Below are 23,645 nucleotides of genomic sequence, written 5' to 3'. Positions count from 1 at the left end.
TGACTCGTTTCAACATCTATGCAACAGACCACAGTTCTTGTGGCATACTCTGGGAGAAGTAGCAAAGAAAACAGTATTGGAATGTGCAAAGTGACATAGAGGATGATTATCTACTTTTGTATTCATGGGAGGGTGAGCCTTAGAGTGTTGAAAATATGGATTGGATTTCAGTGGTTTAAATTTAATATGTAACAATCTTTCAACAGAGGAGACCAAGCAAGTTTTAAGGCTGAGCTTGACTGAGTTCTCTCTGCCCAAATTTTATTTGCTGTTTGGAATCAGCAAAGTGAAATCAGCCGCAGTCATAGCGTTCCGATCCAGCTATCGAGACAGGTCGTTTTCACCTGGGTCCTATGAAAGGGAGACTTTTGCACTGACTTCGTTGGAAACTGTTACTGAGGCTTTGTTGGAGATCATGGAGGTATGTGGTTCAAAACAAATATCTGTGAGGGAAACTGGCAGGCACTGATTACACTTTCTACAGGCAAGCAGTGTAGTGAGATGTAGTAATAAATCATTATGTAGCTGACTTCTGAGAACTAAGATAACTGCACATTCTGAATTTTAAAAAGACTTTTTCTTAATCTTACATGTATTCAAACAATGTAATTCTTTTTAGGCTTGCATGAGGGATATTCCAACGTGCAAGTGGCTGGACCAGTGGACTGAACTAGCTCAAAAGTATGTCGTAGATCTCAAAACATAACCCTTGCCCGCCTGTGTAGTATTTTTAGAATTCTCAACTTCTCTTTATACAGCCTATCTGTTGTATATTTGTTTAATATCGTGTACTCTGTTTCTTCACAGGTTTGCATTCCAATATAACCCATCCCTGCAGCCAAGAGCACTTGTTGTCTTTGGCTGTATAAGTAAGCGTGTCTCTCATGGACAAATAAAACAAATAATCCGAATTCTTAGCAAGGTAATAGACCCATATACCTTAAATCAATTTGGCGGCAATAAGTTTCATCAGTGCTGCGACTTCTAGAGTAACAATAGTTTTCAGTATTGAATGTAAAATTTGGGACACAGATTGATCCAGAAGTCAGTATTTAAATAAATGTGAAATTTTCTGTTACGGCATTTAGCTGCATGCACATGATTCACAACTTCCTTTTTTTAAAAAAGAGTTAATAATCTAATGTGTTATAAATAAATACAATAAAGAGCAGGTCATTAGTGTAAGTAAACTTTGAAATGGACTGCCTAGCTTGGTAATGACGTTCCATATTTTCTAAATAACGTTGTGTTCCATAGCAAGTAAACAGTGTGCTAAATAAGTTTCCTTCAAGCATTTTATTAGAGTTCTGTGGCCACAGACGTTAACTGAACAACATCTGAATTGTGAAAGAGCTATTCCAATTCCTGCACCGTCTTGCACCCTTACTTTTTTAATAGACATTGTGCAATTGCTTTCTGCAATACATATATAATTTCTGTCTAAATCTTCATTTGTAAAAGTCCTTGAGAATTGGTTTTAAATGAGCTTAAGCTTTGTAAATTAATTGAGAGCAACAATTATTGTTTAGTGCTTTGATCTGCTTTTTACAAAGCAAAATCTTATTATGCTTGTGTTTTAATTACTCTTTTTTCCTACAAAAAGGGACTTGAGAGCTGCTTAAAAGGCCCTGATAATTACAATAGCCAAGTTCTAATAGAAGCTACAGTTATAGCACTCACCAAGCTGCAGCCCCTTCTTAATAAGGTAAATGACTGGATTTTTAGAGTAAACAAAGAACATATTTTGTAAATGAGAATTATAACTATGGGTATAATCTCAAAAATGTAAGTGTTGTGGTATCCGAAGTTCACACTTCGCTGCTATGACTCACGCTCGAAAGTACTACATATGGGAGATGTGTCACAGATGTTTGTATGTGGGACCTGTGCAAAGGGTTTGAAACCACTTTAGAATGTTCTGTTCTGCTTCGTCAAACTGGGCCACAGCAGTGTAGGCAAAGACCATGCGAGGGGCTGTCTGATTCTTTACAAAAGATTTTCAGTCTTGGCTTTCAGATGTTTGATCTCTAATATATGCTTTTCAGATCGTGGCTTGTAGTAAACATTAGTTTTAGCTGATTTGGTATAAAGGTAGCCATCGGTATGTTACTTACATGTTCATTATTTGATCAGCATACCAATGGGTATGCTGTTAATGAAGAGCCTCATTTATTTACTGTTAGTAAATAAAACTTCTCCGCTGCTTAAGAGGCCCAGAATCTGTTGAATGCCAGTTCTTCCTGCATGCTTTTTTTGATTTGGAGGCGAAATTGCCTGGCCAGTTCTATCTGCAGAATTGCGATCCATCTTCAACACATGCTCTCGAGTTGATAACAAAAGACACGTTTCTGTTCAGCCTGATGTAGGGCAATATGCGTCTGGTATTTTTGTGAGCAAGGGAAGGAATATGAGAGAGGAGGAGTGGCTTTGGGGGAGGTGAAAGGCTTGAAATTAGTTTTCTGCTCTTCACCTGTTAAGTGCATTAAGACTACAGGTTTGTATGTACATCTGTGTTGATGGAATGGATGTGGTTGAGGACAGAACCTGCTACAGGAAGGGTAGTAATGTGTATGCAAAACCACGTCAGGCTTATTTGTCTTTGGCTTACATGAACTGACTTGAAAGTGAAATCGTGGCTTTTTCTTTTTCCTTCTAGGACTCTCCTATGCACAAGGCGCTCTTTTGGGTAGCTATGGCAGTGCTGCAGCTAGATGAAGTAAACTTGTACTCAGCAGGTACAGCACTACTTGAACAGAATCTGCATACCTTGGATAGCCTTCGAGTATTCAATGATAAGGTAAGCTGCTAGCAATCAGCTGCTGTGACTAGCCCTTAGTTTATGTAAGCAGTTAGATTGGTTAAAAAAGAAAAAAATTCCTCGTCCAGCGACCAAAACTCAAATTTGCATTAGAAATTGTTTCACTTGCATAGTATCAACAGTAAAACTAAGATGTAGAGTTGAAGCTCTTAGTCTGTTCCAAACTGGAACAGAAATGTGTAGATGTGTTCTAATCAAGGGTGTGTTTGCCATTGTCATGTAAACTCTTAAAATTATTGTTTTGTCACTGTTTAAAAAAAGAAGAACAGCAACTTGAGATATGACGAGTAACTTTTGATGAGGTACTCCTGTATTTTATTTTTCCTGGGTCAGAGCCCAGAAGAGGTGTTCATGGAGATCAGGAGGCCACTCGAATGGCACTGCAAGCAGATGGATCATTTCGTTGGGCTAAATTTCAACTCCAACTTTAACTTCGCACTAGTGGGACACCTCCTGAAAGGTAAGAATACATATTGCTATTCATTTTAGATGAGCGCTCTTAATCCAGTGATAAAAACAAGTCTGAGGATAAAGGGGAAAAAATGTGTGGTAGATTTTTAGTAACCTGGATCACGGAATTAGATAAGGAATTAAATGTTCTTTGACCAAAGGACTTTGCCAGGTTTCCCATAGACATGTTCTTCACTGCTTCCTCCAAGCGTGCTCTTTCTCTGTGTGTTTCCTGTGTGCAGGCTCACTGTTTCTTTTAGAGGATTGATTTGCGGTATAATAGATATATTATATGCACAGGCATTTGAAACTATGTGATTTTTTGGGGGGAGGGACAGAAAAAAATTAGCCTTGAATGTGCAATTTCTGTTAGCATTGCGCTTCCTTACCCTTTACATGAAGTTTCCTGAGAACATGCTGAAAAATATTTAGAAATATTTTCAAAATATTAATGCTTCATAAATATGCATTAAAATTAAATACAATATTTGGTTTCCTAACCTATTTTCTTAGGGTACAGGCATCCTTCTCCTACCACTGTAGCAAGAACAGTAAGGATTTTACATACACTACTAGCTCTGGTTAACAAACATAGGAACTGTGACAAGTTTGAGGTGAACACCCAGAGTGTGGCTTACCTAGCAGGTAAAATTAAACAAACAAACATTCTTTAAAATTTGTGTTAACTGAAAAGGAATGGATTATTGTGAGAATTCTTATGGCTTTAGTTTGATAGAATTGTAACTGGGTATGGACAGGAGTGTGGGCTAGGCTGGGGTTCATCAATAAAAGCTTTTTGTGGACCGAAGGCTTGCCAGCACAGGACCTACTGTACAACTTTGAAAATACTTCAGGGAGGCTGAAGGTTTCCTGGTTTAAGTGCATGCCACTAGAACATTAAAATTTCTAGTGGTCTAGAAGTAGAAATTATGACCATGTCAGGGCAAATGTTTAAATCATGTAATTGTAACTGGATGGGGAATGTAATTCTTTTTGATTGACCTACTTCTAATCTGTACGTTTCAGTAAGGTGTAGTTACATCTCAGTGGTGGTCTTTAAACTAAGTAAAAAAAAATTGAATTGGTGGACTATTGCTTACATTCTTCAATGTACTCCTACTGTGGAAAACTTATGTTAGCTTTCTTTGAATTTTTAGCTTTGCTGACAGTATCTGAGGAAGTTCGAAGTCGCTGCAGCCTAAAACATAGGAAGTCTCTCTTGTTGACAGACGTTTCAATGGAAAATGTTCCTATGGATACATATCCCATACATCACAGTGACACTAGCTATAGGTTGGTTGTCTAACTTTTAGATAAGTTATCCAAATTTCAATGTCTGTTTATTTTAGTAAGTTATCCAAAGGTAATCGGTGCTATATTGAAAACTGAAACATTCATAAAGCTAGTTCATGTTCTGTTATTGTTTCCAGACCAATATGCTACTTATACTGTGGTACTGTGACCAAGAGTCACAGAGAAATTTGGGTAGCAAATTCCTGTAGATTTAATTTTTTGATCTGTATAAGCTATTTCAGAGCTTAACTGCTTTGGAGGTTCTTAAACCCTTTGCTGACTTTTCTACAAGACCTAGTTTCACCTCATTTTTTCATTTATAGTTTAGAAGAAAGTTTAGTTTGTCCTTTTAAGACCTTCAAGGCATATGCTAATTAATCACTTGGTCCATGTCATTGGAAAATCTTGATGCCTTATAGCCTGTTTATAAGCAGCCACAGAGATTAGCTAAGAAATCAACCTCAAAGTGACATGGAGAGCCAGTTTCTCTCACTAGGGAGCACTTTACTCAGACTCTCTCTTTTTAACGTCCAGTATGGAGTAGCTGATTATTAAATATCTTTCATCTTGCCTCATAGGCTGATTTGCTTGTGTTTTCGTTGCTTTATTTTCTATCTCTTGATCATTACATTCATATCAGATTGTTAGTTATCACTAGCTCAGACATTTTTGCTGGCAAAGTAATTGCTATTTGTTAATATGTATTTCTGGGAGATGAACCCGTTAGGAAAGATGGGTTTAATAAAGGATAGTTTGGCTAGTTGAAAAATTTATGCCTAAGTATGCACAGTTTTAAAGATTCTCTTAATTTCTCTGCACTTTCAGGACACTAAAGGAAAATCAACCATGGTCATCACCAAAGGGGTCAGACAGACATCTGGCTGCCAGTTACCCGACAGTGGGACAGATAAGCCCTCGAACACGAAAATCCATGAGTTTGGATATGGGGCAGCCTTCACAAGCGAACACTAAAAAGCTTCTAGGTTATTAAGATAACTAATTTACTAATTTTTCTACAGAATACCTCAGGAAGTGTTAATGGAGAAAAATTTTACTTGTATTTATTCTGATTTTAATTGCTTTATTCCTGATTCAGAGGAATATGTGCAGTTTCTACAAAATACAAATTAGAGAATGCTGTACAGTTAAAGAGGACTAACTCAGTTCTTTTGATCACGAAGTGGGGGGTGCAGCAGTGACACTCAAAATGTGCATGTTGAAGTGGAGAAAAAATATTTTAAAAAAGGGGGGAAGAAAAAAAATATATATTCCAGATACTAAAGAGACATAGTGACAGTTTTCTGCCACCAACCCTCTTTCGACAAAACCAAGAAGCTGAATACCGTATGAATACCTTAGCTTAGCTACTCTATTGAATACTCTATCTTATGCTAGAAGAGATGGTCCCAAAACATTTTAGATGTTTTGGAAGCAATCTGATTTTTATTCATGGCTTCTCAGTGCATCATGTTTACAAGCAAAGTCTTAATAACAGAGAAACAAGATGACCTGCTTTGCATAACTTGCGGTTACTCTTTTACATTATACGGTATATATGGAAGGAGAGGGGCATTTCTTTCATTCCAGTCCTATTACTGCTTCCTTTTCAGTAATCACATTTTGGCATGTTTATTCGATGTGATGTGTTGACCAGGAAACCATAGCATGCCCACAGCTTACATATTTTACTAAATTGCATGCTTTCCTCATATGTATTGTGAAGCACTTTGGAAACTGTGATGGAGAGCGGCATGGTGTGATTGTATTTTCTCTACCATCCCTGAAAATGGTGAAAATGCCCCCAGATTCCTGTCAGTACATTGTAGATAGGAGAGTAGCTTGGCCAGAAAATCAGAAATAGTTAGAATATGGATTTAGGTTTAATGTTTTTAATTCCCTGATAAATTGTTTTTAGGTACAAGGAAAAGTTTTGACCATTTGATATCGGACACAAAGGCTCCTAAAAGGCAAGACATGGAATCTGGAATCACAACGCCTCCCAAAATGAGGAGAGTAGCCGAAAATGATTATGAAATGGGTGAGAAACAGGACTAACATTTTAACAATAATACTAGTTATAAATGCTTTGTATATATATACAAAGGATTATTTCTAAATTCAATGTTTATTTGCCTAGGTTACTGCAAGGTAAGGGAGAAAAATCTTTCTTAACAGTGGCTTCTGGAGAGTACAGTCTTCTGTATCACTGGCAGCTGAGGTTTGAATTAGACTTACTCAGTTTGCAGATGCAGAATAAGGGGGAGATATAAAGTACTGCATACTGGAGTGAAATGAAATAAATAAAATTTGGCTTTTTAGAAGTTAGGTGCTAGCTGCAAATTTCTGCAGGAGATGGAACATAACCTAATGCCTAGAATGCCTCTCTTCATCTTCTCCCACATCTGCTTCCTGTGCCCCCATCCCCAATTGCAATGCAAGACCAGGGTTCTTCTGTTATACCTGATGTCAGTCTGCTGCCTGACCCTGAATATGGTACTTACCGCCCCTGGGCCTGTATTTCACTGAATAGGAAATTGGGGTTACTGTTTACCATTTGATAATACATCCCATGTAATGGTCTAGCACTGCTAAGTATTACAGCATAGTTGTTGCTTTTCTACTTTATGAAAAGGCTGGTGAACTCTGAAGGTTGCGTATGACTGAACTTGTGCAAGAGCTAATTCTATTTTGGTTTGGGTTCATTTTGCTTTGGATGAGTTGCTCTTTTTTCATCTGGCAGAAACCCAGAGAATATCACCACAGCAACACCCACATCTTCGGAAAGTTTCTGTTTCTGAGTCAAATGTCCTCCTAGATGAAGAAGTTCTGACTGACCCAAAAATTCAAGCACTGCTGCTTACAGTTCTTGTAAGCCTTCCTTCTGTGTATTGTCTGTTATTTTCTGCTATTCTTGTCTCTTCCAAAGAAGCATACACGTTTCTTGCAGTGTTTCTAAATTTATATGGATCAGAATCATTGTGATGTGCAAGTCTATTCTTTTGTGGTCATTCTTCAAACTCTCTAGGAATCACTTTTAGAAATGTATTTAAATGTTCTTTGAGAGCAAATACTGAATTGCCATTATTGTGTATTGTTTTATAGAACGTGTCCAACAATTGTCCCTTTTTCCTGGCAGGTTTTTATCACAAACTAATTTTATATAATAAAAGGTTATTTTATATATTATACTTAAAGTGAAGAAGTGAAAATTGTTGGAATCCCAGCATAATTTAGTTTAAAAATCTTTAACTGTATGTTAGTGCTTTCTTCAGGTGCACCAACACAGTTACCATTCCTGATCTAATTCGAAAAAGTCTCAGTTGCCCATTTTTGTCAAAAACTGACTAGCTAATTTTTTGCCAAACTAGAAGTTATTGTGAACTGTTTTTATTGTTTCCCACATACACATAAAATAACTTGATTCCATGTCCAAAGAGGACATAAATTAATCTTTTGTAATGCTGCTTTCTGCTATTCAGAAATCCTAAAACCTTAAGCTACAACAATAACAAAAGCCTGTAACTACTCAAATTAAATCAGAAGCATGCTAATTTAATCCTCTACATTATGACAGGCAACATTAGTGAAGTACACTACTGATGAGTTTGACCAGCGGATTCTGTATGAGTATTTAGCAGAAGCCAGTGTTGTCTTCCCGAAGGTTTTTCCTGTTGTGTAAGTATTTAAAGAGTCATCAAAAACAGTTTTAATTGGCCCTTCCGTTAAAAGGTCTCTGCAGCAGCACAAGCACGTGTGAGATATTTAGTCATTTGGAGGTTATTAACTGCAATCTGTCCATGGCTTGTTGAGGCAAATGGCCGTAGCAGTTAGAGAATCGTGCTTTTCCCCCTTTGTTAAATGAATATAGTGTTCTTACTAGAATAGGAATTCTCAGCTACCACTGCTACAGATGGTCCTCAAAAGCACTCTTCAGCATCAGATTTTCAGGGAGGTTGGCAGAGCGTGGGAGAACTCGGTATCACTGTTGCTAGGGAGCTTGTCTGTACCGCCATCAGCTTCTTCCAGAAGCTTTCAGCATCATTGCTGTCTAGTGACTTAGCATGGCTTTATTGCTTATTTGATAGTGCAGAGAAGAAATTACAGTTTAATATGTTTGTGTAGCTTTCTGTACAAGTCAATATATACTGTCTCTTAAGTGTTATTTTCACCCATCAGACACAGGATTTTTTAATTAGTACCCCAGGTGCATATCAAAAACTGATTTAAAGCATAGTTCAAGATACTGTTTAGATGTATTTCTTTAGGTATCAGTTAAAAGTAGTATTTGCTGGAGTCAATATATTTAAGGGAAACCCAACTATCAGAAAAGAACATGAGTAGACTTTTAAAACTGACCTGTGCATGATTTAGAAATAATGTTACCTTTTTCTGGCTTTATAAAGTAATGGTGGGAGTACAGGCAAGCTCCGTGAGCTACTGAAACCACAATTGTAAGTAACTGGCATTTGTATTTAAAAAAACAAAAAAAAAAAAAAAAAAAAAAAAAAAAAAAAAAAAAAAACACAAAACAAAACCCAACATGCATGAGTTCTGCAAGGGAGCTTAAATGAGACACTACCCCCACGAGCTTAAAATACTGCTTTGAAATTCCAGCTCTGACATGTACACAAATCCAGTGAACAGTTTTTTTGGTTGAAAATAATTAAAATATTTGCAATTTGAAGTGCTAGGTAGCTGCTTTAATGGGTTACATTGCTAGTACAATTTTTTGTGTTACATGTTGTAAGAGTCCTTGCTGAACATATATAGGGAGTGTTTTGTACCTCTAAAATGACTGAGATTTTGAAAATCCCACCTTAACTGCTGTTTGCTAAAATCAGTCGGGAACTGCAGATCTATTTTATTTAATGAACAAAAAATATGCCACTTTTCTTTTCTTCAGGCATAATTTATTGGATTCCAAGATCAATACCCTTTTATCGCTGTGCCAGGACCCAAATTTGTTGAATCCAATTCATGGGATTGTTCAGAGTGTTGTCTATCATGAAGAGTCTCCACCTCAATACCAAACTTCTTATCTACAGAGTAAATATTTTTCTTTTTTTTTTTTTTAACTGCTGTATTTTAAGTTAGATTTACTACTGAAAATGTTTCAGAATTATTGACTCTTCTATTAGGGTTGCAATCAGCCTTGTGTGGCATCTCTCCAACTTCATATATTCTACTAAAAATAAGAGTTTGCATATTAAAAAAAAAAACAACCCTGACATGAATATTAAAACTGCTTGCTGCAGTTGTACATCAAATATTAAAAGTATTACACTATCTGCGTGAGTAAAAAGAAGTTGAAACTCAGTATTCTATTTCCGCTAACCAATTTAAAGAAATACAAAACACAAATGGTGGTGATAAATGATGAGTTTTAAGTTAACCTTGTAAGTTAGGGGTTGATTTAATTATTGGTAAATTCCATTGAGTTACATTTGCTTTTCTGTGCCCAAACTCACTTTCATGTCACACTTGAACGCTTAAAGCCTAAATATTTTTTATGGTCCTTAACCAAAACTTTCCAGGAATATCCATAAGAAACAGATGACAGTTGAGAAAAACTTAAATGTTCATGGAATTTTTAAAATGAGATGTGTATTCACATGCTAAATTTACCTTCTAAAGTACCATCAAGTGTCTTGCATAACAGTTCTGAGATTTCAAGGTTTTTGCAACTTAAATACTTCATATACTCATTAAAATGCCATAATTTTATCTTATACATGGTTTGGACAACATTTAGTGTTGCATCTCCAAATCAAAATGTTTCATTTCCATGCCTGAGTAAATCCAGTGATGTACTGTCAGTACTTTCTGGTTGTTTTCTGTCAATTGAGAACTGTGGCTTTGTGGTAACATTCACTTTGTTGTTGTAGGTTTTGGATTTAATGGGTTATGGAGGTTTGCTGGCCCGTTTTCTAAGGTATGAACAGTATACTGTATGTAAGTTCGTGAGTGCTTTGCCTTCATTTTCTTTATAAAGCACATCGGTGCTCCAGGAAGGGTGCAGATAAATGGCAAAACATAGAATATATATGGACAAGTTACTAATATGAGGCTCGCTTCTATAGCTAAAACAGTTTTCAAGTCTGCATCAGATATTTTGATAGACTCTGTAAGGTCAAATTACCAAAGTTGGGTAAAAGCAATCAGGTTGTGTAAATGCACCTTTTACTGCTCACAGGTTCTCTCAGGGGCCTTGGATGTACAGTATCATTCAGAAAGTCTTTAGTTCATTATGTGTATCTTAACAGCGTAAGGGATTAATTTGAAGAATGATAAGAATGGTAATTCCATAAAGGTAAATTTTTTGTTACAACAGAAGAAATAGAATGAGCACTGACCATCTGTACTGCTCTTTGTTCCCTCTAGTCATCATAACAAGAACTAGATGAGCAGACTAGGCAGTGTTCTGGATGTTAGGCTTTGGGGGCTTAGGCAATGCTTTTAGTAACACGTTGAGTTCATGTAGCTGTGGCAGTTCATCTCATGAATGAAAAGGCCCTGCTTTTCTGACTTCGTGCTTCCACGCACTACTGAAATTACACCTACAGGTGGTCTTTAATGTGTGCATTTAGATGAATCTGGCAAAGACCACAAACCACTTTTTACAGATGCTGGCATCAAACCCTTTTTAAAATTTTCAGGCAAAACCAGTGTGATATTAGAGTGAGTTCTGTAGCAAAGCCCATACTGACAGAAAAGTAGAAAGAAAAAACCCAATCTTTCTGTTTTTCCTCCATCCCCCCACAGCAAACACAAATCCCAGACTATGCTGAGCTCATAGTGAAGTTTCTTGATGCCTTGATTGACACGTATTTGCCTGGAATTGATGAGGAAACCAGTGAAGAATCTCTCCTGACACCCACGTCTCCGTATCCTCCCGCAGTGCAGAGCCAACTTAGCATTACTGCTAACCTTAACCTTTCCAATTCCATGACCTCGCTCGCAACTTCCCAGCACTCCCCAGGTCAGTAGCTGTTCTGGTACTACATAGGCAAGGGAAATGTATTGAATTTACTGGTTTCGTAGCCAGACACTCAGTCTCGTTGTCTCTTCGGATGTGTTTATGCATCAAACATAATTGCGTTCTTGAGTTAAATGAATATTAAACTGTTTACTAAGCTATTACACTGGTATTTCAGATGTTGGATTTCGTCCAGCACAAAAGCTGTCTTCCAAGTCATTATACATGAAGGAAATAGCATTAAGTGCATCAGAACAAATAACAGCTGCATCTTAATATGGGATATGTTCAACAGTGGAGCCTTGAAAACTAATAAATATAAATATATAATCATGATGTTTTGCAAGGAGAAAAATACCTGTCTGGGCGCCACAAGTTAGCACATACTAGGAAAAGTAATCCAGAACTGGGCCATGGAAGAGTGTGTCTGGGCTGACTCACTTTCAATTGACTGTATGATTTAAGGCCAGTGCTTTGTATAGGCAGCGTCATACTGAGGTCATACTCTCCCTTGAAGAAAGAAAGTATTCATGTAGATACGTAGGGAATACTGGGTCAGTTCAGACTATTGTCAGAAATATGCTGATGATAAAATGAAGGCGTTCAAGAAAAGAAGTCATTAAAGGCATTAAATGGATAAAACCAGTAAATTCCTTCTGGCTTGGGGAGAGGGGAATTACAGGGAGATGCAGAGGTAAAATTTAACAGCAGAGGTGTTCAGGGCGAAAAATGAAAAAAGAGAGTAAAAAGTATTCAGTATAGCAGGTGAAGCATAAGCTAGAGGGAATTAAATGTAGGAAGAAAACAGAATTTATGTTGAAGAACTCTGCATGAAGACTCTTCCTGAAGTGATTTTTGGATTAGTGTCTCGTATATTGAGGAAATTCTTTACTCTTCATCATAAAAATTACACTGTGTGATATTTCTTAAGTGTTGATTTTATTGCAGTTCTGAAGACTGCAGTCAATCAACCTTTTATTTCTGCTTTGTTTCTAACCTTGATGGAAGGCTAGAAACTGCTTGTATTTAGGTATAATATTTACAGAATTGTTTTGGGTTTTTTCACTCTTGTCTGCTAGCCCTGAAGTAAGCTCTACTTAGTTGTACTTAGTTCTATTCAAGAAATCTGGTTTTCCAGATTCTCAGTTTTCTCACAGATGCTCTGCATGGGTTTTGTTGAATATGATGAGTGTTGCAGAGGTAAGGTTTGTGCAGAGGTGCAATAGAGGTAAGACAGTGCTTTCTGAATACTTTAGGAACAGTGATTTTTTTAATTTCATGCGCTGAAAAGTGATTACAGCTTGCTTTTTTGCCAGTATGAGAAGCCAATTTAAATTGTTGAAACTGAGGGAGATCACCACCTTTGTATACTGATGCTGTGTTCTAGAATTATATTTTAAGATGCCTGTCAGTCTAAATAGATTCAAAACAGGATTTGCTTTCCAGTTTCCTGCCAATTCAGGATGATTTATTACATTATTTAATGTTATCCTGAGTGAGGAGTGAAAGTGTAAAGCCTATTTTCCACAGTTGTTACCTCTTTCTCTGCTACTTTAATAGCATGCACTTCTTAGCCTAAAAGTGACAGTTGTTGCCATTGTTTCCTTGTGTTGTATTCCTCCCTGAGAACAGGTAAGAGAGCACTGGCCTGAAAGGGAGTCACTGGTGCCATCCTGGAATCCCGTTCCATTTGAGTAATAAGAATGGGTAAAAGTTGAGTTTGAAGAAGTTCTAGAGACTGCTGTTTTACATAACATTTTACAATGTCCATTCTATGTTATGAACATATAATGCAGCCACTGTATTTTATTGGTACACAGTTCATCTTGTATACAGAAATAATTCTGTATAAAAACCCCTAATGGAGTGAAGGTGCAGATAACAACAGAGATTATGGAAAAGGAAAGTGGTTTGATGGAAACCTTCTTACTGAACATACAGCTAAGAATTACCTGTAATTTAAGAAGAGGGAGAAGGATAAAAATAAAGGGGAAAAAAGTAGACCTTGCTGTCAGTGAGAAAATAAGTACATCATGGGCAGCATCTTTCCATCCAGAATGTAGAATTGGTAACAACTCCAACAGTTCTTTTTGCAAGGATGAAGTGATGGTGCAGGATTAGGCCTTCTACTAGTGAAACAAGCGTTTTGCTATGTTAAGTGTCTTCCTTTCACTTCATTTTCTATTCCTTCTTCCTTTGTTAGCTAAGAGGAAGGAATTAATCCAGCTCTTCAAAAATTTCTTTCAAGTGTTCTACAAACAGGTAGCTTTTATCAAACACTGGTTAAGAGCCCATCTCCACAAATGGATTTGGGAACTAGGGAACTCGTTACGTGATTCAGGATACTAGTGAGCCTGTAATAACGTAGGCGCTGTGTGCAGGGTTTGCTTGGAAATTACAGTTTAAAAGACCGATATTAAGGCCAGGAGATGACTAATAGTTCCATTTTTGTGTAACCAGACTGGAGGCATCTTTATAAAGAATCAGCCTTTATAGATGTTTCCAGCTTCATTCTAGCAATTTGAATACAAAGACTTGGGGTTTGACCAGGGGATCTCCAGCTTTCTTAAACAGTGGGCCAGGTCACGACACGGAGTTTTTCATTTTTCTCCTTCATCCCACATTTATTACATTGCTCCACTTTAATCTAGTTTCACTAGTTAAACTGGTATGTTAACCAGTGCAACTTTATATAAAACCTGCTTTGCTTTTTAAGCTGTTTAATTATATTAAAAATTTAATTGGTCTTCTGGCACTTCATACAGCTCCATAGCTACATGGGTGAATTTTACATTCTCGTTAACTGTGCCTAGAGGTGTGCGATGGTGTTGTCGTTGCTGTGCACATTTACACAGTGGAGACAAGAGTGAGGGAGTAAGCAGTGAGAGACCTAATATCTGTCAAGATAACAATCATTGGTGAAAGAATTATAGAATATGAAGGTGGGCCACAGCATTTCTTGAAACAGTAAAGCAGCTATGAGACTAATAAGGGATGCAGATCTGTCATCCACTTACCCTGATTTGAGAACTACTGAAAAAGGAAATGAAGTATTTAGCAGTGCTGTTTTTATTGAAGCAGTATTTAGCTTCATCACACTGAGTTGAAGAAACACTTTCAGCCAAGTGAGTTTTTGTATTATGGTTAGAAATATATTAAGTTGCAGGCACATGAAAAATTCTTTTCTTGCATCTGAAAACAACTAGGCAAGATCATTGTTTATAAATGTTTTGTCTGTCATCATCACTTTTCCTTTCCCTTCCCTTTCCCTTGTCATGGACATTATTCACTTATATTTTCTCTTTCATTCTGTGTCTGTGAAGCTTCTCTGCCTTGCTCTAAATCTGCAGTTTTCATGCAGCTTCCTCATTAAGGTACACTCTACTTTCATCATATTTGCACGAAATACTGCTTGATCTGCTGTAGGGTTGGGCTTGTGGCATGAGAAGTGGTTTACTGATCCTTTTGACACGGGAATGGCTTCAGTGTAAGTGCTAAGCTGTTGCTTTTCTTGTGTGATGCTAAAAATATCTGATGACAGAACAGGCAAAGAAAGTCAATCACATCCTTAAGAATACGATAAATTCGGTAATAGAGAAGTGGATGCTTCGTATGTGAAATTACTTTGATGCAGGTATTAAGCTAAAATGAAGAACTCTTTCATGTGAGCTCTTCAGATTCACAGGAAGTCAGCTTTAACTTCAGTTACCCACCAGCAGAAAACAGACATGAATTCTTTGGACTAAATTGCAGCAGACAGAAGCTCAGTAAAATGGGTGCTCAACACCACTTGATTTCTGCTTCTATATGGAGAAATAAGAAAAAGCTGCAGAAGCGGGTTTTTTTGCTCACACCCATGGGTTGCTTCCTATTCTTATCATAGCCTGTGGTTTTTGTAAGCTTGCACCCACACAAGGAGAGGAAGGATGATGTAGCCTGCAGCCAGCTTCTGGCTGGAGTTTTGAAATCGTCCCTATACATGTGTGGAGGGTGGTGTTCTTTATTCTTGCTAATGCCAGTAAGAATCAATTTCTTATAGGAATGAGGTATAACTATGGCAGATGTCATTTATAGTAATAGGATTTTGTTCTAACCTTTTAGTTCATTATCAGACATCCTAATTTTTGCTGCTGACTGTATTTCTAGCCTCTTGGATAAAAACCTCCTTCCTGCTATTCATTCCAGTGCTGCACATGTACCATAAGTGTTGAGAGTGTTGCTAAACAGACATGAAACATACTCATTTTGTTGCAGAAATAATGTGACAGCTACGCTGAGATATTGCTACAGGAATGATTAACTCATGGTACTGTCAGCGTAAAAGTAATAATTGATTGGAATGATGTCTGCACTAAACAGAAGTCTCAGCTTTTATATCTTCAAGTTACTGGCTGTGTCAAAAGCTGTTAGAGTAACAGCTCATAACCCAAGGCTTTCATGTGCTGCCAGCATGAAGTTTACACAGAAGCAGTTAATTTTTGAGGTTTGTTTGGTGTTATTCTTTTAGCAAAAGATAATAGAGCTACCTTGTCCTGCAGAGAACATCCAAAGCTTCTTGGAAAAGTCTGTGCACCTGGGTATAAAGCCTGTTTGGTTTCATCCTCATCTTGCACTCCGTCAGCCTCCTTCTGCCTTTGGTGGAGCTGAACTTACACAGAGGCAGTTCTTGTAAAGATTTCCAGACTGACCTGTTCTCTCTGTGTTTCCTGTTAATACTCTGCTTAGAAGGCTGTTTCTTTAATTGTCCTTGTTAAAATGTTGATTTTTTTTTTTCCCCTTTCAAATTGCTAGGGTTTAAGTCATTGTAATTGGTCTCTACACTTCGACACTTAACTCTTCAAGTGAGTACCTGCATGAATTCTATTTCTGCTGTATGCAGAATAAGCCAGCTAAGCCTTTCATTTCTCCTGGCAATGAGAGAAAGTCCTCCAAACTTCAATTTGTATGTTATATATTTTTACTGATCTTTATTTGTGAGCCAAGATTCAGTGTTGAGGGGAATTCTAGATACTTGAATACACACGAATCTTCTCTGGTAGCAAGAATCAGCCTCTGCTATTGCTGCAGAATTCTGCAGGTTCAGGAATGAACCTTCCTTACTCTGCCATTCCCCTGTTTAATAGCAGTCATTGTTTTTTGGCTGGAAGAAGTCCACAGATATGACAATCTGTCAATTCTTCCTCCTAGGGAACACAAAAGTCAGAAGAGACTTGAGTCAAACTCTTTCATTTGCTCAGTTTTCTCAAAACTAGAGTCAGAAAGGGCTTTGTGGTCTGGAAGACTTCAGTGTTTTGAGTGGGTACAGATGCTGGTACGAATGCTTTGAGGATGTAGGGGAGCCCTTCATCTGCCGTGTGAAAGTTTACGTATGCTATTTCTCATATTAAATAAAATTCCGATTTGTGTTTTAAGAGCGGACTGGGTGAACCTGGTGGCAGTTCATACCCCTATTTTCATTTTGTTGTAGGAAAGTAGCATAGAACAGCTCAGCCAGTGCCCATAGGCCAAAGTATTTTGTCTTACATTGTTGGAGACAGATTAAACTAACAGCAAATTCAATCTGCAACTTCAGGGAGGGGAAAACAAGGTTATTTGAACGAGTCACGTTGAAATGTGGTAAGCTATGTGTAGGTGAGTGCATAGATCTGTGTGAGCATGCATCGCGCTATAGCATGTGGAGGTGTTTTATCTGGTCAAAGTCCAGGCTCTCACTGAACACGGGGTTGTCCATCTGATCCTGAAAAAATTATTTTTCATACTGTAAGCCTGCAATGAAATAGCTGTACCAGATTAGTCATTTGTGAGACATCAGCGACAGTAAGATCGTGTTACAGAGTTCTGGACCTGGCTGGGTTAGAGCTGATGTCCTTCACAGCCGCTGGCATGAGGCCATCTTTTAGGTTTGTGACCAAAGGGGTCACAAAAAAGAGAAAAGAGCAGCGTTTGGGCAGGGCAGGGCCTCCTCTGACCCTTACCCAGCCCCCCGGTGAATAGCTGGGGGTGGGCAACAGGCTGGAGGGGACGCAGCGGGCAGGTGACCCCAGCTCACCAGAGTCACTCCATGCCAGGCAGCCGTGCTCAGCAACGGCAAGGGGGTGGAGGGGTGCCGGGGAGGGTAGCCACCTTCTGCCTGGGACCTGGCTGGGCACTGGTGTGCCCATGGGGGCTGCTGAGCAATGGCCTTTGCATCACTTGTTCGGTTTTTGCTTTCTTCTGCCACAAATCCCTCACTTAACTAGGCTTTTTTTATTATGATTTTAATCAGGACACCTGAGTTTTCTTGCTTTTACTCTTCTTTTCCTGTCCCCGTTGGGGTGGAGGGGAATGAGGGCTGTGTGGTGCTTACCTGCCTACTGGGGTTAAGCTACCACAAATAATTTTTTTTTCCTTTTTTTTTTTTTTTAAATACGTCCTGACCAGGTTCTGCAGCGCTTTCCCAGGCAGGCGGCATCGCTGCTGCTTTGTGTTGCCAAACGCTGTTTTGAATGAACCGCCACTTGTCAGCATGGCAGAATTCAGGGGGATTTGGATCACGACGTCTCCTCATCGTCCGCGCTGTTGACGCCGGCGCTGGGGGTGGGGGATCGCCGGGGCCCGTCCCCGCCGGGGGAGGCGGGAGCGGCGCTGCCGGCGGGCGCCCCCTGGCGGGCGGCGGGCGGCTCTTCGCCCCCGCCCCCCCGTGAAGGACGGGCACCGCCGCGTTTTCCCGCCGCCGCCGGCGCGCTCGGCCGCGCCTCCTCAGGGCGTCCGGTCACCGCCGGGCCAAAGCGGCGGCCTTAACCTCGGTCCTTGTATTTCCCCAGGGATCGACAAGGAGAACGTGGAGCTCTCGCCCACCGCCGGACACTCCAACAGCGGGAGGATGCGCCACGGCTCCGCAAGCCAAGTGCAAAAGCAGCGAAGTGCTGGCAGTTTCAAACGTCATAGCATCAAAAAGATTGTGTGACTATTTCTTTTTCATGTTCCTTTTTTTTTTTCTTTTTTTTTTTCTTTTTGACAAACTGACTGACACGCGCGGGCCTCTCGCCGAGGGCCCTCCACCGGTTGTGATGCTGCACTTAATTTTTTAAAGTTCCCATCCTGTCAGCCGTGTTGCCAGATGATCAACTCTTGAAACATCGCCTGAATTTTAATGCCTTCGTTTCTTTTCTTCTGTTTTTGATCTAAGCCAGTGTTTCAGAACCGCTCGTATAGATCCTGACGGACTTTGCAGCCAAAGGAGGCGTGGAGTTCTTTAACACTGCAGAACCGTATCTTGTCCAAATACGAAAGCCATTTCCCATAGACAGTTCTACCTTGCTTCTGTTAAATGCCTTGTTTGTTTCTTCTCTAAAGGAAAGTGTTAATCCTTAATCCTGTTTGCACACTTTTCAAGGTAGTGGCTTGATGAGCCGGGGAAAGTTACTGTAATCTTGGTTTTAATTCAAACCTGTAAGATTTTTAGCTGTGGACTTTTTTTTACCATGCTTAAAAGAAACTTATGATAGCCGCAGTACAATGAGCTTAACCCGAAGTAGTGGATTAGATTAAATTTCTAGTAATTAGCAATAAATTTGAGAGGACGAGGAGGCTGCATGAGTCTCTCTCATTCCCCAGACCGTAGCCTCACATACTTGGACTGTATATGGACCAGACTGGATAAACTGGCTTTTTTCCAAAGCAAAAATATTTTTTGCTGTACGTTAACTGCACAAAAAAGGTTTTATAGTGGAAAGAGAATCATGAAGAACTGACTCTTATGCTGTCGTTGTAGCAGTGTTGAAAATTTATTGCTTCTTTCTTCCATTTAGCCTATACTTTAGTTTTGCCCTTCCCAACAATATGCACCTTTGAGAAATTCCTGGCAGAACAACCAGTGGGGTATGGAGGGGAAAATTTCATTAATTAACTTCCAGCTCTGGGAGACGGTGTTCAGCAAAGCTGCCTTTGTGCTGCCCAAGCAGCGACATAAAAGCAGCAACGTTTGCTTAAGGTACATGAATTTTAAAATAACTGACACTGTGTCAAATCCAGGTTACGTTTGAATGTTTGCAGTGCAATTCCTGGTATCAGTACAGACATCTGCAGTCAGACCTGTCTTGCAGAACTTTCAAGGGGTTTTCGTTTGCAAGGGTTCGTACTTGGGGGTTACAGAAAACTGAAATTGCTGTCACTGTGAAAGACTTGTCAGCTACAGTCGTGTATCAGCGATGGACGACTGTGAGAACATGCTGCTATGTTGAGGACGTGTAGAGGTGCAGCGCTGGGTGCTGCCGATGCTGCCTGCATGGACTGAAAACGTGCAGAGCGTTTGATCTCGGGGCGAGCAGAAGTTCTGACGAAAGGGCCTGTCACCTGGGTGCTCGTTGGAGGGCTGGGTAGATCTGCTGAAGAACAGTTAAACTTCCCAGTTTCAGATCCCTGTTGTATGTTAGAAATTAACAATCTGTAAGTGGCTTTAAAGGAAAAAAAGTATATCCACTATATAAAATAAAATCCTCTAGTGCAATTTTGTTTAGTGGCTTTCAGTAAATCAAACTCCACAGCTAAATTATTAGAGAATGGTACAATTAAGTGTTCAGAATTTATTGATATAGCACATAATTCACATGTATCCACACAGTAACGATGTAACATTTATGTAAATAAAAATACCTTTATTGTATTGATTCATAAAATAACAATTTAATTCCTTTAATTTGTTTACAGTCCTGGAAAAACTATGAACACAAACTTAATATGCAAATCGTTCGCCAAAACAAGAGGAAATCTTAGAATTAGCGGTCTTGAAATAGATAAGTTGGAAAATACAAAGACTCGTGCAATTAACCAAGTTTTTTATTCTCGGTCGTGTAGGAGCTGCAGTACCATTGTGGTTACTGAACAGATGCAGAACTCTGAAGGGATTGTGAGGCTAGAACTGAATGTAGGAATAGAGCAGTGACTCGCGCCGTGTCCTAAGCTGCTATGCACCTAAAACTTCGGGAGTCACTGGTGTAAAATCTGTTCTCATCTCATGCATCAAATTGCTAAGAGCCACCTTCAGCATCGCTGCCCGTTTGCACTTGGTTGTACTGAATCAAACTAATTCCAGCCCTTTCCGTTTTGCTGAAGACAATGAATTGTAGAAGCCTGAAGATTTGTAGGTAGGAGATAAAAATAATCTCTTATAAAGATAATTTGCTGTTAGAAAAATACAGTTTTCAGTTGTTTCTCCTAAGAGCAGATTTTTTTAAAACAGAAATAGTAATTCCAGATGAACTACCAAGTCCGTTTTGGTTGGACTGGGTGCATTTCAGAGCAACTCCTGTCAATGTTTTACATTGCCTATGTTAAAAAAAAAAAAAGTGTCCCTAAATTAGAATTAATGCATTCTTTGAAACACATACATGAAATCAAAATGGACAGTGATTAAAATTACCTTTCGTGTGAGAACTAGAACTACTCCAGGCTCAGTCCCAGCTGAAAAAAACTGGTATCTTCCTAAAGTAAGTCAATAAAATTTAATTTATTCTATTTCCTGGAAGGTGGGGGAGTCGTTAAATGTTTTCGGTTCATGGTTCAGTGAGAGGTCCTGAACCTTCTTGGAGCAGGGGTGTCAAACACGTTAGGTGTAACGGGGGCTGAACGCGGGTGCACTTGCAGTCGATGGCCAAGGTTTAATTCAGGATCACACGCGCCCCGATATGCAGGGAAGCTATCTCCAGTGCTGGCAGTTGGGAAGCTTGTGCTTAGGTCAAGGGGGAAAACACGGCCTTTCTTTAATGATTAAACTTCTATTAGTAATTAGTTGTTCAGTGCCTTACTGTCACATTCATCCTTTAGCCTGCTCCCTGTAACAGCCATTGCTGTTATTTTGCCTCTTTGTTTTCTTTCTCACGTCCTCCCTTCTTCGGTCTCTTCTCCTGTTTTGAGTACTCTCCATCCTGCGCCGTTTCGTTCCTGTGAGCGCCCCTTTCAGTTCCCAGCGCCGTCTGCTTCCACTCTCTCCTCATCCCATTACTCTGTTTACGCTCATAGTGGTCAGCAGGTAGTTGCTGGTGACAATGTGGGCTCGAAACTGATCTGACGAGTGGGAGACAGATCTGAGAGTTCCGACCTTTGAGTCGCTGTCTCAGGCAGCCTGCAGACTACCGGGCAGTCAGTGCAGCCAGGGAGTCTGTGTACTCTGACGTGAAAACTTAGATTCAGAAAAATCAGATTTTAACACGCGGACCATCTTAACTACATCATGGGGACTGTATGTTTGACACCCCTGTTTTAGAACACGTTACCCATTACGCACTAACTACAGTTAAGTACTGTAAAAATTATTAACATTTTGTTTGTGTTTGTATTTTCCCTGACTTAAAGATAATTCAGTAGTATTTGAGTAGTGCATAACCTACCTGTTAATTATGCCAATGTTTCTGCTTTAATGTGCATGAGGTTTCCAACACCAGGAAACATTTCCAATAAGTATTGTGGACTGAGCACCTGGGAGCGTTCCAGTGCTCTATTCCTAACTGGGTTGTAGGTTTTAGGGCTTTTTCTGTTTCAGTCTAAGGTTAATTTTTTTTTCAAATGTAATGAAGCACGTCTTATTGTTATGCAACAGACTTACCACAGAAAGTCACTTTTAGTGTTGGTCCCACCATTTTTTTTAATGCAGTATATTCACCTGTAAATAATTTTTGTGTAAAATTTGACAGAAAAGTATATTTACTACACTGTAAATACATGTGACAATATATTGTATTATTTTGCTTTTTTTGTAAAGCAGTTAGTTGCTGTATATGTATAACATACAGATTTGATTATTCTAGTGTTAGTAACTGTTAACTACTACTACTCCTTCCTGCTGTTGCGTTACGTCATTTAAAAAAACAAATGCTGTGTACTATAAACTTACACTGTGTATGATACCTTACTATTTCCATTTGGGCCTTGACTTTGAAAATGTTCCCTCAATCCACAATCCTGTTCATATTGTAATCAAGCGTGCGACAGCTGGCAGTGCCCTGCTGGCTCAAACGCAGTTGCTAACTGTAGGTAAAAATGGTAGAAACCCAGTTTCAGATAATTGTTGTTCACCCCGTTTCCCCCTCATGTATGTACTTTCCCCTTTTTTTTTTTTTTTTTTTGAAGTAAAATGTAAATTCAGCCTGCTTCAAGTTGTTTGAAGGTCATTCACTTCTGCTGCGGGACGAAGGTGGTGTGTTCTGAAATCCTTTTTCCGTTTCTCGTGACAGTGAGATTTGGGTGGGTCCCTTGGGTCTGACCCAAGGGCCTCGCGGCAGCAGGTGCTGGATCCAGCCCTAGTCCCAGACCCAAAAACCCACTTTCTCTGGGGAAAATTAGAATTGAGTTGAAATCCAGTGTCTTGAATTTGCCTTTCCAGAATGGTGCTTCTCTGTGTGTGTGATCTCGCACAGTTCTAAACAGTGGCAAAGCGGATTGCCTGTGGATAACTGAGGACAAAATTTGGACAGAATAAAGCCCGTTGTCACAAATTTCATGTTACTTCAATAAGATGATCATAATTGAATAATAAATCAGAATATTTCTTTTTAAAATGTAAATTTAATATTTTAATAAAACAGCTGCTTGGTCTTCAAAGAACATTTCAGTATAATTTGTCTATTTGAGCTTTTCTAGCTTAGAAGCTTGAAGTTTCAACTGTCAGGCAACTTTTATGGCAAATGATTAATCAAATCTATTTTTCTTTTAGGGAAATATATTACTTTCCTATTAAAAATGTATAAGTACTCATATTCTGGCTTTGTGAATCGTAAAAGGATGTAAAAACAAATTAAAGCGTGACTGCATTGACTCCTTCTGAGACATATTATTGTTCCTGCACACTAAATGTACCGTTGGGCCCACTCACTTGAAAATGGACAGACAGACAGGTGGACAGACGGACCAGGTGCCTCGCTGCAGTGCTGCTGTTACTGGCAGCGTTTGCATGAATGGAAGAGCCACAGTTTCTGAATTTTTTAATTTCAGGAGCACGTTTTCTTTACCTTAGAGGGAAAGGTTCATGAACCCTAAATCGGGAATAGCAGCACTGACCAGAGTGGGGAGCCGTGCCGGAGATGTTTCCTGAACAACATGCACTAAATCACTGCTGCTAAAAACACTTTTGGA

General features: G+C 39.1%; 1 protein-coding gene across 4 annotated transcripts in view; it reads left to right on the top strand.

Annotated features, from left to right (window-relative positions):
* Window positions 1-19,103, top strand: part of NF1 (neurofibromin 1) — a 103,054-nt gene extending 83,951 nt beyond the window's left edge. For all 4 annotated transcript variants that reach the window (XM_075112929.1, XM_075112927.1, XM_075112928.1 and 1 more), the window contains 16 exons: window positions 207-421; window positions 620-681; window positions 808-922; window positions 1,604-1,705; window positions 2,657-2,797; window positions 3,152-3,278; window positions 3,782-3,913; window positions 4,426-4,561; window positions 5,387-5,544; window positions 6,477-6,599; window positions 7,302-7,429; window positions 8,136-8,236; window positions 9,465-9,607; window positions 10,447-10,493; window positions 11,324-11,540; window positions 18,341-19,103. In XM_075112929.1, the coding sequence (XP_074969030.1) occupies window positions 207-421; window positions 620-681; window positions 808-922; window positions 1,604-1,705; window positions 2,657-2,797; window positions 3,152-3,278; window positions 3,782-3,913; window positions 4,426-4,561; window positions 5,387-5,544; window positions 6,477-6,599; window positions 7,302-7,429; window positions 8,136-8,236; window positions 9,465-9,607; window positions 10,447-10,493; window positions 11,324-11,540; window positions 18,341-18,483 (2,090 nt within the window). In that variant the 3' untranslated portion in view covers window positions 18,484-19,103. The remainder of the gene's footprint in view (window positions 1-206; window positions 422-619; window positions 682-807; window positions 923-1,603; window positions 1,706-2,656; window positions 2,798-3,151; window positions 3,279-3,781; window positions 3,914-4,425; window positions 4,562-5,386; window positions 5,545-6,476; window positions 6,600-7,301; window positions 7,430-8,135; window positions 8,237-9,464; window positions 9,608-10,446; window positions 10,494-11,323; window positions 11,541-18,340) is intronic.
* The last annotated feature ends 4,542 nt before the right edge of the window (window positions 19,104-23,645 follow it).

This window comes from Phalacrocorax aristotelis, chromosome 18 (assembly GCF_949628215.1).
Source record: "Phalacrocorax aristotelis chromosome 18, bGulAri2.1, whole genome shotgun sequence".
NCBI classification, from domain to species: domain Eukaryota; kingdom Metazoa; phylum Chordata; class Aves; order Suliformes; family Phalacrocoracidae; genus Phalacrocorax; species Phalacrocorax aristotelis.
This window is presented reverse-complemented; position numbering and strand designations above follow the sequence as displayed.